Raw genomic sequence first — 20,634 nt, forward strand, 5'->3', positions numbered from 1 at the left:
ACAGAAAAGCATTTTGCTCGACACCTTGACAAATGTAATTCCATGTAGAAACATGCGTTCAAATAAAATATTTTACCAAAAAAGTTACCCACGCTTTAACTTTACAGACTGTAGTTTGAGAGATTTGGGTCCTTTTCAAGATCTTTTTAGTGGTCCTTTTAAGAGAGGTGCGACAGTAATAATGTTCCTTTTGTATTCGTCACGTACCGGGCGGGTAGAGTTATTTACAGTAGTGGGTCGTGGCTAATCCGCTCTCCCTTTTTAAATTTCTCTTGAAATTATAAACACTTTTTTTAATTGATGAATTTTCCCATTATACTTATTTATAATTATAACTTATATACTAATATACAATTTTCTAGTTGAATTCAAAAATGTTGTCTTTTTTGGCGTATCTCATTCCATTTACAAGAAACGTATTAATTCTAATTTTAAGCATTTAAAAAAAAAAAGTTAGATATCTGAAATCATCGAAACCCGTAGATTCCGAATTATTATGTTTTAGGCTGTTAACTATGAAATTAAAAAAAAGTCTACTTCTAAATTTTAATCCGGAATTTGATGGGCATATGATACTTAGAAAATTGCCGATTTTACCAGTTTTAGGTTCCCCCGGCTTTTTTTCTAGAATAATTAATATTTTGTCTTAAAAATTTGGGAAATGATAGCGAACATACTAACGGACGTCCCCATACACTTTTTTTGTAGGTTAATTCAAAAAAGTTTTAAATTAGCAAAATGTGATTAATTTGCATAGTGCTTAGGAAATAGTATCGATTTATTCAGTGTTAGATTCCCTCGGCTTTTTCCCTACGATAAGTAATATTTTGCCTTCGAAATCTGGGAAATGATAGCGAACATTCTAACGGACGTCTCCACACACTTCTTTTGTGTTATTTTATCAACAAATTTTTGATATTGCTAACAACGTGCGTGTATACTTCAAGGTTATGTGTGTTACAATTCACCCGAACGTTGCTTCCAAACTATACAATATTTTTGGCCGAAAACTTTGGACTTACAAATAAACATAGTAACTAATCTCCCGGAACTAACCTTGTTTGCAGCAATCAAAAAGTTTATTTCATAAATAATTTCCAGATTATCGGAAAGGCAGAGATGAAAAACGACATAACCTCAAAATAATGCATATACATAAAATTTGTATTTAGCACAATATATTTTGTTGTTATTATTCTTGTTATTGTTGTTATTATTCAGACTCTGCTTGTTATTTATGATCGTATTGCTATTTCAACTCCGGAAAGGACATTTTAAAGCCTTTAAAACATTTAAAAGAACTACCTGGACCTTAAAACATATCTATCTGAGTGCCTGCGGAGAATTTCTCTGAGCTTTTTTGACCTAAAGAATTTTTAGTATATACTCAAAGATTTTTTTCGGTAGGATAGTTTGAATTTTTCCGCGGCGGATAGCGTCACAAATATATAGCCACACTGTAAAAAGTTTCATGTAATTTTACCACAAAGATCATAGGACATAAAAATATCAATGATTTTTGTGGGAAATTTACCAAAATTAGGTAGAATTAACAAGATAGTGTAGCATGAGCAATGACCAGCACGGGTATTTTGATTCGCTTAATGTATCTTTTAATTAAATCGAATCGTAAGAATAATAAAATATATAAATAAAAGGAGTCATGTTTTTAATAGGCAGAAAAAATTTAACTTTTTGTTTGGTTTGCTGTCACAAAACAAATACGCATCAAACTTATAAGGTTATGATCAGTGGGCGAAATAGGCGTATCCTAATTTATATCAACTGCTGCCTAAACAGCCGTAACGTTCAAAATTTTGTTTTTTTTCGCAAGCATGCTAAACATGCGAACAAATTTATTTAAGTGAAACACATTGCATTTTGCCTCTGTGATGCGCTCAACCCAGCATAATCCATGATTTCAATTGTTAAATATATCCGAATGCCGCTGAAATTTTGCACAATCTTGCACTGAATTTACTCGCAGGCCTTTCAGATTATCAAGCGTTCAACAGCGGAATTACAAGGATTATGGAATTTTACATCGCTGCTGTAAAACGTATTGCACTCCGCGTGTGAGATTACACTTATCGTTGGAAGCTTACATAAACTTTGTGAAATTAAATTTTTATTTCAGTTACACTTTACTGTGAAATTCCCACTAAAATCATTGGTATTTTTATGTCTTATGATTGTTGTGGGAAAATTACACGTTCATTTTGAATTTCATTCATTTATGGTAAAATTCCTTTAACAATCACTGTCAATTTACCACAAACGTGTAATTTTCCTACAAGAATTATAGGAAAAAGTTACAGAACGAAATGTAATTTTCAGCAATATTTTTTACAGCGCAGTCTATTCGTTTGGTGAAAAATGCCACGAGCGGGAGCCATATTCAAACTTTTATAAGGGAAGAAACATGTTTCTTCTTCAATAAAAAATTCTTTCTTCTTGGAATATAATAGTAAGCTACTAAAGAATCAAAATATCTGTTTATCTCATTTCAAGCAACAGCCCTATTTTAGATAAAATAATTATTGCCTGGTTACTTTTAATCTAAACTCAGAGTGCTTCACAAATTTATCTGCTCTTGTGTTATTTAAGAGACCGCAAGTTTTTAAATTGGAAGCGCGAAAGCACTCACAATGGAAAACACTCACAATGGAAAACACTCACATGCCAAGTAATTAATTTGAAGCAAATATGTGCCCTAATGTAAAATTTCAATGGTGTTCTTATCATTTCGTAGGGTTTGTACGAATTTGGAGTCGATCATCTCAAAAATGAGGTTGGCAGATGCGAGTTATGTGGCACCATAACTAAAATGCGCTGCAGCAAATGCAGCATCTTCTATTGTTCTCGAATTTGCCAAAAAACTGATTGGGAGAAACACAAGACTGAGTGCCAAGCTTTACCGTGAGTTTTATCTCTCAAGTTAAACTACTTCATCTTTTAATTGAAGAAATTAATTTCTACATTTATTAACAGGCCCCTGACCGGAATCTCAAATCCTATCTCGCCTACTATGAATGGTGACGATCAGCTGCAAAGATCCAACATTCATGTGAAGCCTGAACTAAAAGAAAGAGTAAATATCCTCAATCAAAGGGCAAAAGAGTCTTTAAATCTAAAACAGCAAGAAGAAAAGGAAAGAGACACTTCTCTCAAGACTCAAAATTCTCGTACACCGACTGATGTCAGCCAACAAAGCAAAATTAGCAGGGGCACGAACGATATCAGAAAACCAGAAGTTTCGAATGGAGAAACGTTGAGGCAACCGAAAAATGTTGCGCCAGACATTTCGAAACTCCAGCTTAGTTCTCCACCTAAACAGATCCCCGAATCTGATGTGAACAACGTGACCCAAGATATTCCTCAGAAACAAGAAAAGCCCGCTGAAGCACCACAACAGAACAAAAGCACTGAATCTCAGAAATCTTCGATTGCCTATAAGGAAATAGAGAAAGAGCTTGCATGTCCGAAAAAGTCCTTTTTATCCAAGGATAAGTTCACACAGGTTGTCAACATGGTAATTTCGGGAAACGGAGAATGTTGGGTCCAGAAATTAGAAGACGAAGCCGAATTCACCCAAATGATGCGTGAGTTAGGTGCAGAACAGAATGCAGTGTCCCGAGAAAAGGCACCGAAGGTGATACCAGTTATTGGAGGATTGATTGCTTGCCAATATTATGAAATATGGCATAGAGCCTCGATTGTGTCTTTAAATCCTTTAGTGGTTCACTACATGGACTACGGAAATAACGAAGTTTTAGCGAATGATGATATCCGTCCTTTAGGTACCTTCGAAAAAGTACCTCCTTATGCGAGAAAAATCCGTGTCCTAAACGCCAAGGGAACAAAGTATGAGTTGCTGAAGGAAAGTGAACAATTGTCTGTGAAAGTGATATCTGAGGATGCAGATGGAGTTTTCTTGGTCGTCACTCCAGACCTGGAAGGGGAGAGTCCGTTCCAACCTTTCAAATGTGGAGCAGGTTCTCAAAATGTTCCAAGTTCTCAAAATAGACTATCTTCTGAAAATGAACAATGTACTCAAGATAAAAGAGAATCCAAAGAGCCTCGTAGTCAATCTTCAACAAAAACATCCTCACATGATTTTAACAAGGAACATGATAACAAAACTGATGAAGCTCTGAAAAAAGTGTTGTCTACTCCAACTGGTTCTGTAATCGACCACCTTAAAGCAAATGATTGTGGTATGATGGAAATACATACTCCACTTAAGAATGACACGTATAGCGTCACCATAGTGCCTCAAAAATTTCATGATTATTACGAGAAGGTCGTGATAGAAGTACCTGCAAAATGTATTGAAAAAGCAAAGACAACAAATTATCAGTAAGTATTATTTACCTAAAACGCGTCTCATTCATCACTTGACATCAAAAGTCTCAAATTTAAAGTATGTAACATCCAATGTTAACATCGAGGTTTGAATTATTAATTATTGAATTTGCAATGCTTTAATTCGATTGTGTTGGTTTCAAAAATAATTTCTAGAATGTTTTGATACAGGATAGCCACTAGGCCGGGAAACTGTAAAATAATGTTTTGAATTTTAGTTGGAGCAGAAATACTTACACAATCTATTAAACGTCTATTAATCGATTAATAGTTAAATTTTTAATTATTACTTTGAGCTTGTCAGCGAGTTTCTTTTTCACGAAAAAACTTAATTTTAGAGTTTGAAAATTAAACTGTTTAGGACTGCAAATTTATTAAAAAATTAAAACATCAGGAGTCGCGCTATTAAAGTTACAGACCTTACTAATTTTATATTCAGAAAAAAGCGTTTTAAATAGAAAAACTTTAAATTTATGAAAAATTCTGGATTGAAATGAAAAATTATTTGGATTTAAATTTAAAGTATTATGAGCACGAAGAAAACTGATCTCCGGAAAAGAATATTTAATTGTACATACTTTGAAGAAATGCAATATTGTTATTGTTCATATCTTTGGAAAGAGACAATATTTTTTATTCGCAAATTTGAGACAGGTTGTAAAGGATACGATTTTAATAAGTGCTAGTTCATTTTCTCAAGAGAAAGATTCCCTGTTGATTAAACTCACCCAAAAGTTTGGAAGAAAAAACATTGCTAAAATCATAAAAATCATTTGTCGAACAAAAAATTTTATGAACAAAAAATGACTAAAAATTGTATGATGTCAAGTTGCATAGAATCTTCGAGAAATTAGGTCATCATAATAAAAACCCAATAATTTTGTTTTAAATTGATAGTTTTTTCGTGCCCATAATACCATAAATCACTTAACAGTTGCAGAATTAGAAATTAAAGTCTTTTCACGCAATAATAATTAGATATCACAAATGTGGATTTAAATATTATTTTATAATTTCCAATCATATTCTTCATATTTAAATAATTGTATTAGTTATTATCTCTCAAAATATAGTAATTCTTCATTGAATCTCAAAACTATAAACTTTTATTTCAAATTCGAAGGGACAACAAAGTAATAATAAGGAGACTAAACTTTGTGTAGATAGGCAGTTTGATTGTCCTAATTGTGAAAGCTTAGAGTTTGCACAACATTTTCAACGTTAGTTTAAAATGGTTTAATTTTGAATGATTAATTCTCAATTTTAGAATTGTTGCAGCATTGGATTGATTAATTTGGACATTATTTTTTAATTATAAATTAATTATCAATTTTGTAATTTTCTAGGTTTTAATGTAGAAAGTATAAATAAACTTGACAATTTTTTGAAAACCTGAAAAAGGCTGGGTTTTTTTTGTGGGCGGATTAAAAGAGATACTGAATGAATAAAAGAAAGTATTCGTAACATATTTTTGTTTAGGACTTGAATTGTGGCACTGAGAATGAAATTTAAGTAGAGGCCAAAAATGAAATTTTACAGCAGAAACAAAAATGTTTTCTGTGATGTGATTCAAAACAGAAAATGCTGAGAAAATTATAGAAGAAAATTGTCTTTATGAGTTCAAGATTTTCATCAAGATTTTCAAAAATTAAAAAAAAATTTAAATTAGGGAGAACGAAATACGAAATAGGCTTTACCTAGTTCTCATTCTCAATCATATTAGAATTATGTTTGTTTTAATTAAAAAAGTAATAATATTTAAAAGAGTTTGAAAATGGTGTTCTATTAAAAGAACATAACATGTGAGAGAAAACGTAATTTTACTCTCATCACTTCTGAGTGTATGAGACAGAAAAAACAAAGTGAGAATTACCTAGTTGTCATTCTCAACCATTAAAGAAATATTTTTTATATATTTTGCTTTTAAAAAGCTGCAAGTTTTTGCTTACCGATAATCTTAACCTGAATTATTAGATATTTTCACTTGAGGACATGTGATACTTACAGTTTCCCCGGCTTTTTTCCACAAAAATGAAAATTTTTAAAAACTGTATTCGGAGATACTATAAAATATCATAACGGACATCCCCGTACTCTTTTTTGAGGGATAATAAGAAAAAAAATTTATTTCGATAATCGGGAAATTATTTATGAAATGCACTTTTTTAATTGCCTGCAAACAAGGTTAGTTCCGGGAGATTAGTTACTATGTTTATTTGTAAGTCCAAAGTTTTCGGCCAAAAATTTGTGTAGTTCGGAAGTTACGCTCGGGTGAATTGTAACACACATAACCTCGAAATATACATGCACGTTGTTAGCAGTATAAAAAATGTTTTGATAAAAGAAAACACAAAAAAAGTGTGTGGGGACGTCCGTTAGCATGTTCGCTATCATTTCCCAGATTTTGAAGGCAAAATATTTCTTATCTTAGGAAAGAAGCCGGGGGAATGTAACACTGAAAAAATCGATACTATTTCCTAATAAGCGCTATGCAAATTAATCACATTTTGCTAAATTAAAAAATTTTTGAATTAACCTGCAAAAAAAGTGTGTGGGGACGTCCGTTAGCATGTTCGTTGTCATTTCCCAAATTTTGAAGACAAAATATTTATTATTCCAGAAAAAAGCCGGGGGAATCTAAAACTGGTCAAATCGACAATTTTTTGAGTATCCACATGCCCTTAAACCATCAGCTAACTTCACTTCGTTAAAAGCTGAGGAGAAAACAATGGATCAAATGCATGGAAAAAAACTTGATTTCTGTAATATCTTTCAATTTATATTAATTATAATCATTTTATTATTGAATTAAATAGTAATTAAAAAATAAAAACTTTTTCAAATACACATATAGAGAAAAAATCAGTTTTTACGAAGGTATTTACAAAATAGGGCAAAAATGAACTGAATCCCTTGCATTTGGTCCCATGTTTTACCCTCAGCTATCTACGAAGTGAAGTTAGCTGTTGATTGAAAGGAAAATACCTAATTGAAACAGCAAAAAAAATAATTTTCGATAAAAGTGAGAATTACGTTGTGTCATTCTCAATGCCCCAATTATATTTCAATTCAATACGCAATTTTGTTTTTCAGGCCAATGAAGGTTGGAGAGTTTATTCTGTGCCAAAGACAAGATGATGACTGGCTTCGAGGAAAAGTTGTATCTGTTGGTCCTCCAGTAAAAGTAGAATTGGTAGATGAAGGTAGAGTCAGTTTAACAAAACACTGTATCCTTATGCCGCCTTCTGTAGCCGAAATATGCACATTTGGCGGTACTTGCACATTAATTGACAATAATCTCGAGGTGAGTTCAAAAAGATGTAGTCATATTGATCGTCAAGTTCTTGAGTTTTCATTATCAATCTAAGGTTATGTTAAATTTTGTAGATTAAACAAGGTGGAACTGTTTTTTTCGAAGTACTTCATACCGTGACACTTGAAGGTCAGAAAGGATTAGAAGTATTGATCAAAAGTGGCGACGAAAAGACGGTTCTGGGTAAAGCATTCCTGTCAAAGTGGAAACCTCCACCAGAGCAGGTTGGAGTTCAGATATTGGAATTAAAGAGTGATACTGAGGTATGTTCATCGTGGAAATTTCATATAAATTTCTTTTTATAGTTATTGCTTTTTCATTTGGTTACTTTTAATTTTACTTTGTAGGTAGTTCTAACTGCTTTCCGCAGTCCATCTCTCTTATATGTGCGAAGTTTGGAGAACGCAGAAGTGGAACGATTCAACAGATTGTTGCAAGAAGTGGCCAGGAAAGCCCAAACAGGTTAATATTTTTCAAAGTTTCATTTTAACGTACTACATTTTAAATGCAGATTTTACTGACTATTATAAATTACAGCTCCAAAGCTAAAGAAGCCACCAGTCGTAGGTGAGATGGTCATAGCGAAGTTTAAGGAGGATGGCAATCATTACAGGGCCATAGTAAGAAAGATTGACGGAGATGATATTCACATAACCTACGTTGACTTTGGAAATGTCGAAGTCTCTTCAATGAATCACATGCTAGAATTGCCGACAGAATTAAAAGCGGTTTGTATGAAGATATTTATCTCGGTTTTCTTTTTAAGTTTGAAATTATTTTGGTTAATTTTGTAGTTGTAAGAATATTTTATTTTCAAATGGTTGTTACAATTAGATCGATTTACTTCTCATTCAAATATATTACTTTTCAGACAAGATTTTTTTAAATGTCTGAGATAACAACAAATTTTATTTTCAGTGTCCTTCGGGGGTAGCAAAAATTGTTCTGAAAGGTGCACCTACGGACGTTCCTCTAACGCCAGAACTATCCCAATATTTCGGGCTTCTAACCGGCCGAGAACAGCCTTTGAAAATTGCTTTTGAAGGTATACCTTCCAAAGATGGTGTTGAGTTAAAAACTGCAAATGAAAGTGTCAACGAAAAGGTTCAGCAACTACTCACGCCAAACTGGAAGAAGACTTCTGCGGAAGGTTTGTTTTCGGATGGATGAAATCTTCCTTAATAAATTTGTATAGTAGTCAATTTCCAAATTATCTCCTGCATGTTTCATCTTACATAAACATACCTTTGCATGTAAAAATAGATTGTGGAATTTAGTGACGTGGCGAATTCTTTCAGCATTCTCATTGCGAAACTAATTTTTAATCAATTCATTTGTCAAGCATTTCACACTTAAAATTTATTAATCTTGATTGCATATAAAATTAGAATAATATTTCGTAGTTACCCTTAAATTTATACTTGGAATAAAATTCTTAAAAATTCGACACATTAAACTTTGGTAACATTAAAATTTTATTTTTCACAGAAAAGACATGTTTGACAATGCGAGACTTGGAAACTGCAAGTTTGGGAAAAGAAGGAGAAACAGTTACTGCAGTTGTCTTACACACGCAGGACACGGGCCTTACTTATTTTCTTTGTCCAATGGACATTGAAATGATCAGTCATGTCTCTGATATCCTGCCGGGTCAGGTACGTTTGGCTTTAAATCTCAAAATTGGTTTCAAAAAGACAGTATTTTTCTAATTTCCATGCATTATAATTCAAAACTTCGACAAAAAGTGTTATGTGACCTTAAGGGCATGCTCTTCGGTGACCACGTGACCAAAATAGTCCCCGGTTATGAGCATTTTTTTTTTGGTGTTCACTGTGTCCACACGGATTAAGATATCGTGTTTAAAATTGGACAAGATTAAATAAAAGGCCCTCAAGAACGTTTGTATACATCAAAATGTTTATAATTACGAAGAAAGTTTTCTAGTAAAATACTGAAGGAAGATGAAATAAACTTTGAACGTCAATAAAATAGATGCCTCGATTTAAAAAAATCGAGGAACATCTTAGAATGTCATACTCGAAAATCCGTCCAAGTCCCATCTTGAGAAATGTGCATCTTCAGAAAATGATTAAAATTGTCTAATGGTTATATATTTTTGTGGATTTTTTGTACTCGTGTGAAACAATCCTAAGAATAAAAATAAAATATCGCTCGGGGGCGACAGACAAGGCGAGTCCGACGATGAGTTCCACTGGTTGGTTCACTGTCAACAATACTTATCAGCTGATCGATTCAATGTCAAGAATTATGGAAGTTGGTTGGAAAACTCCGACGAGTAAATTTTAGCACATTGCTGGTGTTACTATGTTTCCAATTTGAAATTTATCTTTTATTTTTAGGACCAAAAAAATGAAAATCATTTTACACAAATGTTCTTTAGTGTTTTTTATTTTATTTGTTAAAGTTCAAATACGATATCTCAATCCGTGTGGACACAGTGAACACAAAAAAAATGTTCATAACCGGAGACTAGTTTGGTCACGTGGTCACCGAAGAGCATGCCCTTAAAGTTGGTTTTTATGGAGAATATATATTTTTTTAGTTCTAGTATAAACCATTTTCAACATATAAATACAAAATTCCTTATTTTAGAAAATTTCTAATTTAAATTAACTATCTTCAAAATTAAAAACACGATAATAAATAAAAGTAGAAGGTGTAAAGCTAATTAATGCTTTAATGTTGTAATTCGTAGAATAGAAAAATGTCGGTAAAGCAGGAATCGGATAAGTGTCACACATCCTTAAGTCTTTTGAATTGACTTTAATTGTTTGGTTTATTTGGAATTCTTATGGACTTTACTTGAATCCTTTTAGGTTAAAATTAAATCATATCAAATCATTGAAATTTGGGTTAAATCCTTAGATTCTTTTTTATTTTATTATTTTATTTTTCAGATTAATGTGAATGTTGTTAAATTCTTCTGAATTTCTTTTTAATTTTCTTGTATTTTTTTCAATTCATCATTATTCAGTGCTATTAGGGTTAATTATTGTTGTGTTTTAATTACTTGAATAATTGAATTCGTACAGGGAAGGTCAGAGGTGATGTTCTTATAGGCTCTGAATGATACCTTTCGAAGCAAATATGGATTTCGGCTAACATTTTATATATGTCAGAATATTTTCAGAATTTTTTCATTCTTCAATCTTTTTATATACTACAAAAAGTAGGTCTCATAAGGTCACATGTTATTCTCAATCATTGATTTTTTTATTATTAAGCTCTAAAAGGTTCCAAAATTTCAAGTAGAACTTCAGTGCATTTTAATACAACTGTCATCCAAATATCAAACGATTCTCATTTGTAATTTGTAATTGTACGGCCTATGCTACAATGTACTGTTTTATGTATAGTTCGCAGTACCTAAAATAGCACTTGTGACGGCGGTGTGATAAAAAATTTATTTCATGAAGGTTTTGCTAGATTTTGTCAACAAAAAATAAGGTTTATATCTCTTAAATTTGGACAAAAGATGTCATAAAAAAGTTCAAATCCACATACATTTCTCAACTTATTTTTGTTTATATACATAAATGAACTTTTGGGTAAAGTATTATGTAATTTTTAATTATTATTTCTACTTATTTTTATAGTTCTTGCTATTTTTTCTTGTGCAGTTAGTGGCCAGCTACTGCACAATAATCACAAGTTTATTTCTTATCAGTCTACATTTTTAGTGTGTTTGGTAGAAGCACGGGCCTTACATAAAAACTTTAATATTAATATTTTAGTCAATATCAGTCTAGTTTATGTCGAAATTAAGTGAACGGTAACGCCCGACTCCCCCACGCAAAATTGCTCGTATTTACCCTAATCACACGGAACGTTCCGCGGTAATCTTGGAACATTCCAATCAAAAATGACCGTCATTGTTATTATTATCAATAAATATCGCGTCAACCGTAATAGGCAGATCAAAATCGATGTCAGTTTACAATATGGATATCATACTATGATGTAGTATATGCGGTACTTAAAACTCAAAAATATAACATCCATTTCTACCTTTTTCGTACGGTTTACGAGATAGTTGTTGTTAAAAATAAAAATTACGGAAGATTCTGTTGATGTCCCTGTTATTCTTGGCGCTGGCTATGATTTCGTTTAAAATAAGAGGTCCCTTAAAAAAAATAGTCGTATTATATCTATATTTCGACGTGCTGATTTCGAAAAAGATATTGAGTTTTCCGAAAAAATCTTGCATTTTGTTATAAACAATTTTTTTTATAAATAATTGCTTTAAATAAATAAAAACAAATTGTTATATTTTTTCGGGGAAATAAAACAAAAGGTATCGTGCCATCAACGTATGGTTTACACGAATTTGTACTAAAAACATAGAACTTTTTGTTAATAACCATTTTTACGATAACAAAATGACGAAAATTATTTTTTCCATAGGGTTTTTATTTTATATCTACATTTAACGTGACCTAGCATTTCCTAAAATTTCCTGTTCTTATCGCTGCTTCTTATATTAGATAATGTTTTCGTACGTTCAAGCAGAAAGAACTACTTTTATGTAGATGATTGATACCTGTATAATACTGCGAACCTTGGCTTTTATATATATTTTTATACAATGCGCACATAAATATATATTTTTTCTATTTTTACTACAGCAATAGGTTTTACTTATTATAAATTAATTATGTTAATGAAGAAAATTTTGACAGCAATAAAGCTAGGTTATGTTGAATGTCGATATATAATAAAAACACTGTGAAAACATTTTTTTTGTCATTTTGTTAATGGAAAAATGGTTAGTAACAAACAATTTAATGTGTTTATCGCAAATTCTTGTAAACCATACGTTGATAAATAAAAAATGTGCGTTGGTGATTATTCGTAAGAATTATTACCTTTGCAGCTACATCGTTTTCGCACTTTCGTAATTTTCGGTATTTTTCAACTTTTTCAAAAGTTTATTACTCGAAAACCATTGTTCGTGTGAAAAAAAGCAACGCTACCTTTTTATGTGATTTTATTTAATTTTCCCGAAAAAAATATCAATTTGTTTTTATTTAATTAAAGCAAATTTTTGTACACGAAATTATTTATAACAAAGTTCAAGCTTTTTTCGGAAAAATAAATATCGTTTTCGAAATCAGCACGTCTAAATCTATAGAATACGACTGTTTCGTTAACGGGAACCTCTTATTTTAAACGAATTCATAGCCAGCGCCAGGACTATGTGGGACGTTCCCAATTGGCAGACATTTTCCACGTTTGCGGGAACCTTCCGCTGAACTGTTCCGAAGGTTCTCCCGGAATATTCCAGCAACGTTTCGTGTTATTTGGGTAACCACTCGCTGAATTATTGTTAAAATTATTATTAAAACCACTGGGGAATTTTTCGAATATTCGAGTTGCAGTGTAAGGCGACCTAATGTTTTATTTAATATATTTTAACAGATTGAAAAATACGCCTCAAGTACAAAGGAGCATTATATTCCGAGGGATTTGGAACTATGCGTCGCTCCTTTTGAAGGTTCTTGGTATAGAGGTGCATGCCTCATGCGAAACGCCACACCGACATCGAGCAGTATTTTTTTCGTTGATTACGGTAACATCAGTCAGGTTGAGCACAAAGACTTGAGACTCATGACGAAAGACTTCATGACTCCTCCAGCCCTCGCATGCATTTGCAATGTGCAGAGTATGTCTTTTTTTAAACGTTTGTATAGACCCCTTTTTCTCTATAAAATGGGTGTTTTTTTAATAATGATTAAATCAGGATGGTTTAATTTGAAATATTTCGTAGTAAACCAATGCAAATTAAATTTGTAGTATTGAAAATTTTTTAATGTGAATCCATTAAGACCTTTAACGTGAAATAATTTTCAAATTAAAAGTTTCAAGTTTTCTAATTCTACGGTTTCAAATGTGTTATCACACAAATATTATAGAGAAGAAAATCTTGCTTTTCGAATGTTCAACATTGAAATTTGGAAGCGTTGAAAGTGTTCTGTAATTTTAAACTAAAAAATGAATTATTTAAAATTTTTAAATTTATCTGCTATATCATCAGAGATTGAACCTTACCGACAGCAGATCAACCCTCCAAAATATGAAGGCAGAAAATCTACACAATATCGATCAAGTTAAGAATCTTTAATAACAGAAAATACCTAACGTCTTAATCAGACTAGATAGAAAATAATATTTTTAAATTAAAATTATTTCCTGAAAAAAAGATCCTACTGCATCTTCACTCCATTGGGAAACGAACCACAAAACTTCTGATTTCCGGTCAGGTGCTTTTCCAATTAAGCTATTAGAGGGATCAGAATAAGAACTCTTAATTCAAGAACATAACGCCAATTTTTAGCCAATTTTTAGGAGTGAAGATGGAGTAGGATCTTTTTTTTCAGGAAATAATTTTAATTTAAAAATATTATTTTCCATCTAGTCTTATTAAGACGTTAAGTATTTTCTGTTATTGAAGATTCTTAACTTGATCGATATTGTGTAGATTTTCTGCCTTCATGGTTTGGAGGGTTGATCTGCTGTCGGTAAGGTACAATCTCTGATGATATAACAGATAAATTAAATTTTTTTAATAATTACTTGTACCATTAACACCTAGCTAAAAATGGGCGTTATGTTCTTGAATTAAGAGTTCTTATTCTGATTCCTCTAATAGCTTAATTGGAAAAGCGCCTGACCGGAAATCAGAAGTTTTGTGGTTCGTTTCCCAATTGAGTGCAGATGGAGTAGGATCTTTTTTTCAGGAAATAATTTTAATCTAAAAAATGAATTTCAAATTAAAATCGAAAACGTTCGCCTGATTTTAAACAATGATTAAGTTATAATTATTAATGTGTATCCCTCACATTTTATATTAATTAAAAATATGAATTCAAAAAATGGTTTTGTAATAACAGTTTCAATTTTTTCAGTGTGTAGATTATGGTATAATTATAATTTCTTTAATTTTCAACAGACTTACTCCCTAAAAACTACGAGAAGGATGTACCTAAGAATGTAGAAGAGCGACTTGCAGCTCTGCTTGCGACAAACGAGATAGTTAAAGTTAAAATCATTAACGAAGATGCAGAAAAGAATTACACAATAGAACTTCCTGATATCCGGGATATTCTTTTAAATGAGAAACTGATCTGAATCCACCAAAAATACAGCCAGAAAGAAGATACCTTTTTATTTTTTGTACCACTAGAAAGTAAGATTTTTCGTTCATTAATGTTCATGGAGCTATTTTATTTTTATTATAAACTGAATTTGCTATGACGCTATACTATAAAATGTTTTAGTGTAGCTATTCATCTCAAAGTATAAAGAAATACTTTCTCATTTTACACATTTATGGGGGTTGTCCGCAAAAATGTACATGTTTTTTTTTCAAATTTGACTATTATTTTAACTCTTGCCTCCGTGAAAAATTGTTCATTAATATATTTTTTCTTGAGTAATAATAATATTAAAAGCACAATTAAACAAACAGCGATACAGTTTTTTGAAAATGAGCAAATAAAGAGACAAGTTTTCCCATCAAGGGTTTTTTTTAATTTTCGAAATGTCTTGAAAGAAACTTCTTTAATTTTTAAAAGGTATAAAATCGCCAAAATTATCAAGTCAAATATTTTTTTTTTATTTCAAACCAAATCCTTGGGAGGTTTTTCTTCTTAGACCCGAAGATATTTCGTCCAACACATTTTGAACTTGGAAAAAAACTGTTTATTTAAAAAAAATACACTCAAACCTTCAACAAAATTTGTTCTTATATCCTATGAGAACATATGTGCATAGAAATAATTCGCTATAATTTTTAGCAATAAGAATGTAAAAATGACTTTATTTTAAAAGATGGACAGTGTAAAAACAGCACTTGATTATTTTTTGTAGCATTCTTCAAATAATTTTTTAAATAAAAAATAGTTGACGTTTCGAGCGTCGTATTTATTTTAATTTAAATATTTTATCATAAGCTATTTTTTGAAAATTAACAAGAAAAGCTAAATTACAAATGTTTTTAAAATGAATCATACTTCATTTGATTGCGAGTTATTAAATAAAATGTAAAAATTATTGTGTAGGCCGATAGAAACCAAGTAAATTATTTAGTTACAAGCCATTTCTTAGAATAGACTATATTATTATTTAAGCAAATTATATGTTATTAAACCTTTACTAATGTGAATTAGATTTTTTCTTAGATTCTTTCACAAGTTTAAATTTATACCGTGATTTTTTTTCTTATCCAAGGAACGTTTAGAGTTTTGTTTAAAATATGGTAATACTTCAACTATTAGAAACGTTTCTTTAGTAACAAGAAAAATATAGAAGTATACCAGGGTTATTTAGTATAAAACTATTAATAATTAAGTACAAGTAAAAATAGAATGTGTATAAATTATATAAGATAAGTGTCCATTTCGCCGTCATGGCATTGATGGGCACGTAGCTGCGAGAGCGTTGTGAATCGCACTTCACCACTACATATGCTTTTGCAAAATGCGGCGCATGTGTGATGAAAATGTGAAGGCATAATAAAGGCAGATAATGGTCAAAAGCCTTTTTAAAAAAGAATGTATTATTTACATGGAATGTATAAAGGTTAAATTAGTGTTTAGCATCCTGGAAATCCTTGAATTTGGTTTTACCTGAATAAAAGCTGGAAAAGTCACTGAATAACGTTAATGTTCCTGGAATTTTTATTCCTTTAAGGCCATGTGACGAGTGGGTCACGTGGCCAGATTCCCAGTACCTTACAGCCACTTTTTTATTTCCTAACTTATTTTGACACGAAGCACTACATCGAGTGGAAAATTTGAGATAATAAATAAAATCACCAAGAAAGGTTGCTCTGGTTCTAAATTTTAATAATTATGAAAAAAGCAACAACAAATTTTACAAAAAAAAAACTTCATGATTATACAAATTTAGGACAAGGCCTACCATTCTTAGTGCTTCTTGTATAGTATCCAAAATTTTGAACTCGATGTGGCGATTCGTCTAAAAATAAGTAGGGAAATAAGAAAGTGGCAGGAATCTGGTCACGCCAAAGATATTATAAACGTAGATGTGGTACGCGGTGTCAGCGGTCCCTGTCTGAATCTTTCCAATTCTTTCTTTTTTCCCGACAGGGTGGATCTTGTCGATATTTTTCCTCAGGCGGCAGAGCTGCCAGATCGTGGATGAAATTTACCCCCACCATACCTACCGTTTGGGAGCCGCAAAACAGAAGTTGCATGATTACCACTGTGAGTTCGTGTCTAAGCCGAAAATGCACGATTCGACTTCGGTTTTCTGCTGTACGATGATTGTCGGTCTGAAAGCTTCGGAAGACTTCGGTGGTCTTCTATTTATATCTCGATCCCCATTTGGAAGAAATTGGCGAATTTGATGTTTTCCGTGATTCTTTATTTCATGCATGAGTCGATTTTGGGGTTTCGTTTTTCAGGTGTATACAGTATGAATATTATTACTATTATCAAAGATATTTTACCTAGATGCGGCAAGGGTCTAGTTAGACCACATGTCATGAGAGCGGCGCTATCGGCGATTTTGTGGCTTCGTTTTTTTCCGGTACTTTTCGGCTAAATTCGGCAATGCCGCTACATTTAAACGGATTATTTTGACCACATGCCACGAGGCGGCGCAATAAACTTTGCTTTGTTCGAGCGGGAATTTGAAATTTTTTAATTATTATGGATTATTGATTTATTCTCCAGTACTGAAAGTGAATTTTCTTTATTTAAACATATTCTTAGTATATGTAATTTATTTGTATTACTTAAAAACTTAGAAGATTGTGTTATAGAAATTAAGAATGAACAAGTCACTGAAAAGATGATAATGATAATTAAGTATAAAATCTAGATCTAGAAAGAATGGGATAAATTTACCATTGCATGACAAATTTTACTGTTGGTTATACATAAATCAATTTTAATAATAATATTTAAAAAATAATAAAATTAAATTAAAATAATAAAATTTAAAATTAAAGAAAACTAAAAAATACTTTAGTGCAATATCAAAAAATGTTATCTTTTACTATTTTATTCGTAAAAAGTATAATACTACGAATTTTTATGTGAACATTCCGGACAATTTAAAGAGATCCTTTTATGCTCAAAAAAAAGGTACACTCTATTTTCATATTTCTATTTAAAATATAGAAAACTAAAACATACCTAAATATCATATTCAGCTAATTAATTGATTATTTAATTAGTAATATCATTGAAAAAATTAAAAGTCAATGAAAATATTTCAGCAAAATTATTTTTCGCAAGCAGGTGTATATTAACATTTTATTTTTATTTATTTAAATATATATACATATAAATTATAATTCTATAAATTAATTAATATAATTATATTATTATTTATACATTATAAGTATATTAGGGCGGAGTGAAAATAATCAAATTAGTCGAATCGTTTGAGCTGAGCGAAAAAATGTGTGGGTTGACATTCAAAAAAAGTAAGCAAAAATCTAAAATCGGTTAATATATATTCTGTTCCTTTTTTTGATTTAAAAATTTTAACTTTTGAAAATTCCAAAAAATTTCCCTATTTCTTCGAAAATTATGGGGAACTTTTTCTAAGTGCAGTTTTTGTATAGGACTCAATAAAAAAAAATTTTTTTTTTGCCATTTTCAAAAAATTCTAAATTAAGCAAAAAAATTTGTTTATTTTAAAATTTTTATTATTATTCACTTGAAAAAAACTAAACATAGAAAAAGTTTGCCATAATTTTCGAAGCAATAGGAAAACTTTTTGGAATTTTCAAATAAAAAAAGGGAACAGAAAATATTAACCGATTTCAAAATTATATATATTTTTTTTTACTTTTTTTCGGATATCTACCCACAAATTTTTTTCGCTCAGCTCAAACGATTTGACCAATTTGATCATTCTCACTCCGCTCTATTATATATACACATATCGAATTTCACATTGAAAAAATTTATTATTAATGTAATCCTGGCTGTACTTTCTAATTGTAGTGAAAGTTTTATAAAAGAAAAAAAGTAAATTAATTATTAAAATAACAATTAGAAACAGGAGTGACAATTTACAAAAAATTGAAACTGGATCATGTGATTTTTTAAATCGCAATACGACGACGTGCGCATGTTAGACCTGCGCTCACTGGTTTTCCTAATTTCACAACAAAGGAACACACACATGCCGGTGCGATTAAAGCCAAAGAAGAGCTTCAAGAACAAGCTCAAAATCAGCTTGATAAAAATGAAATATCAGCAGCCAGTGCAATTGCATACGCTGAAGAAGGAAAATTCAGTGAAGATACTCTTCTAACTGAAAACCTTGACCTTCAGTCCCAAAAAGTCACCGGTCCTCGCAATCAGTACGTTGATAGATTCTGGCGTACTGCGCGTGAGGAAGTGAACTTAACGCTCTCTCTTACCGCACTGCTGCATACAAACAGACTCCACCTGCCCTTTTAAGGGCATTCCGGAGACTAAAATGTCTCCCGAACCCCCTGCTACACCTTCTTCCACTCATAACTTTCCGAAGCATGATAATTTGTTCGTCGCGCAAATTTCTGCGCTAGTTCCCGAACTCAAGAAGTTAATCGCTTCTTGTGAGGCAGCACTCGCCTCACGAGTCCCTCAAACCTCTGACACTCTCTCTGAAAATGATGGCTCGGAAGCCATGGAAATTCTTCCCCCCCAACCCAACCCGGAATTTTTGCCGGAAGACACTGACACCTTTATAGGGGTGAAAACCAAAGCCTCAAAGCGTAGGCGCATCTCCAGTCCGGCCAAATTGGCTCCGCTCCCTATTTCGGACGATGAGTCCATCCTATCGAGTTCTTCTGATGAAGATGAACCCCCTACCAAGGAACGGAGTCCTCCTTCCATTCTTATCCTTCTTAAAGAACAATGGCCGAAGATTCACGCGGCCCTTTTAAAGCAGACGTCCCCATTCGGTCTGTCAAAAATACCTCTGACGCCATTATTGTCTACCCTCTGAACGTGGACAGATTCCGTGCTATCACGCTCAAACTAGACAAGGCTTACATTCCTTACACAACGAACCAACTCAAAGAGGATAAAGACCTCATTGTAGTTATTAGGGGGGTAAACGAAGCCCTCTCCGAAGCTTCAGTTCTCGAAGAACTATAAACTAAAATCCCCGCAACGAAGCGAGTCCATCGTATGAAAAAAGGGGAGAAAATCTGGCCCCTCGTGGTCGTATATCTTGACCCTTCTGCTCCCTCAGCCAAAACCATATTCGACATAAGGCAAATTGCCGGTCTCAGCGTTCGCGTCGAATCCAAGAGGAAATCGAACCATATCCCTCAATGCCGCCGTTGCCAAAAATTTTTTCACACGGCAAATTACTGCCATGCCTCATGGTCGTGCGCCTTCTGCGCACGTAACCACGCCACTGCGTCCTGCCCTACCCGGACGCAAAAAGGTGCAATCCCATCCTGCTTCAATTGCAAAGGCCCACACTGGGTCTCCTTCCGTGGTTGCCCGAAGGTGCCCCAATGACCTGGCACCAAGCCAAGCACCTCCCACCATCATCCTGGCACCAAGCCTAGCACCTCCCACCAACCTCCTAAGTCCCGTCCCACCGCGAACCCTCTCCCACCACCGAAACCTCTCAGTGCCACCAAACTAGTTTCCTCCCAACGCTCCTACGCTGCCATTACCTCAGCTTGTCCCCCAGCCAATGACCAACATCGGCCTGAAGCCTCTCCCACTACCGACCCGTCACAGAACCCACAACTTCAGCAGCTTTTTCGCGACATCCTGTCCGTCTTCGCGGCTGTCTTCCAGCAGCCAACCCCCCAGCGTTCATAAAAACAAAATTTCAATCATGTCCTGGAATGCCAACGGCATCTCGGCCCCAAAGCGATTAGAACTATCGCTACTTCTTAGCGAAAAGTCCATCGACGTTGCATGTATTAACGAGACTCACCTCAATCC

The 20,634-nt window shown here is 32.7% G+C and overlaps 1 protein-coding gene across 2 annotated transcripts in view; it reads left to right on the top strand.

Annotated features, from left to right (window-relative positions):
• Positions 1-15,211, top strand: part of LOC117167339 — a 34,307-nt gene extending 19,096 nt beyond the window's left edge. For both annotated transcript variants that reach the window (XM_033352197.1, XM_033352198.1), the window contains 10 exons: positions 2,753-2,919; positions 2,992-4,359; positions 7,459-7,669; positions 7,753-7,941; positions 8,026-8,140; positions 8,216-8,406; positions 8,597-8,828; positions 9,167-9,333; positions 13,118-13,361; positions 14,649-15,211. In XM_033352197.1, coding sequence (XP_033208088.1) covers positions 2,753-2,919; positions 2,992-4,359; positions 7,459-7,669; positions 7,753-7,941; positions 8,026-8,140; positions 8,216-8,406; positions 8,597-8,828; positions 9,167-9,333; positions 13,118-13,361; positions 14,649-14,827 — 3,063 coding nt within the window. In that variant the 3' untranslated portion in view covers positions 14,828-15,211. The remainder of the gene's footprint in view (positions 1-2,752; positions 2,920-2,991; positions 4,360-7,458; positions 7,670-7,752; positions 7,942-8,025; positions 8,141-8,215; positions 8,407-8,596; positions 8,829-9,166; positions 9,334-13,117; positions 13,362-14,648) is intronic.
• The last annotated feature ends 5,423 nt before the right edge of the window (positions 15,212-20,634 follow it).

The sequence above is a fragment of the Belonocnema kinseyi genome, chromosome 2, assembly GCF_010883055.1.
Source record: "Belonocnema kinseyi isolate 2016_QV_RU_SX_M_011 chromosome 2, B_treatae_v1, whole genome shotgun sequence".
Classification (NCBI taxonomy): domain Eukaryota; kingdom Metazoa; phylum Arthropoda; class Insecta; order Hymenoptera; family Cynipidae; genus Belonocnema; species Belonocnema kinseyi.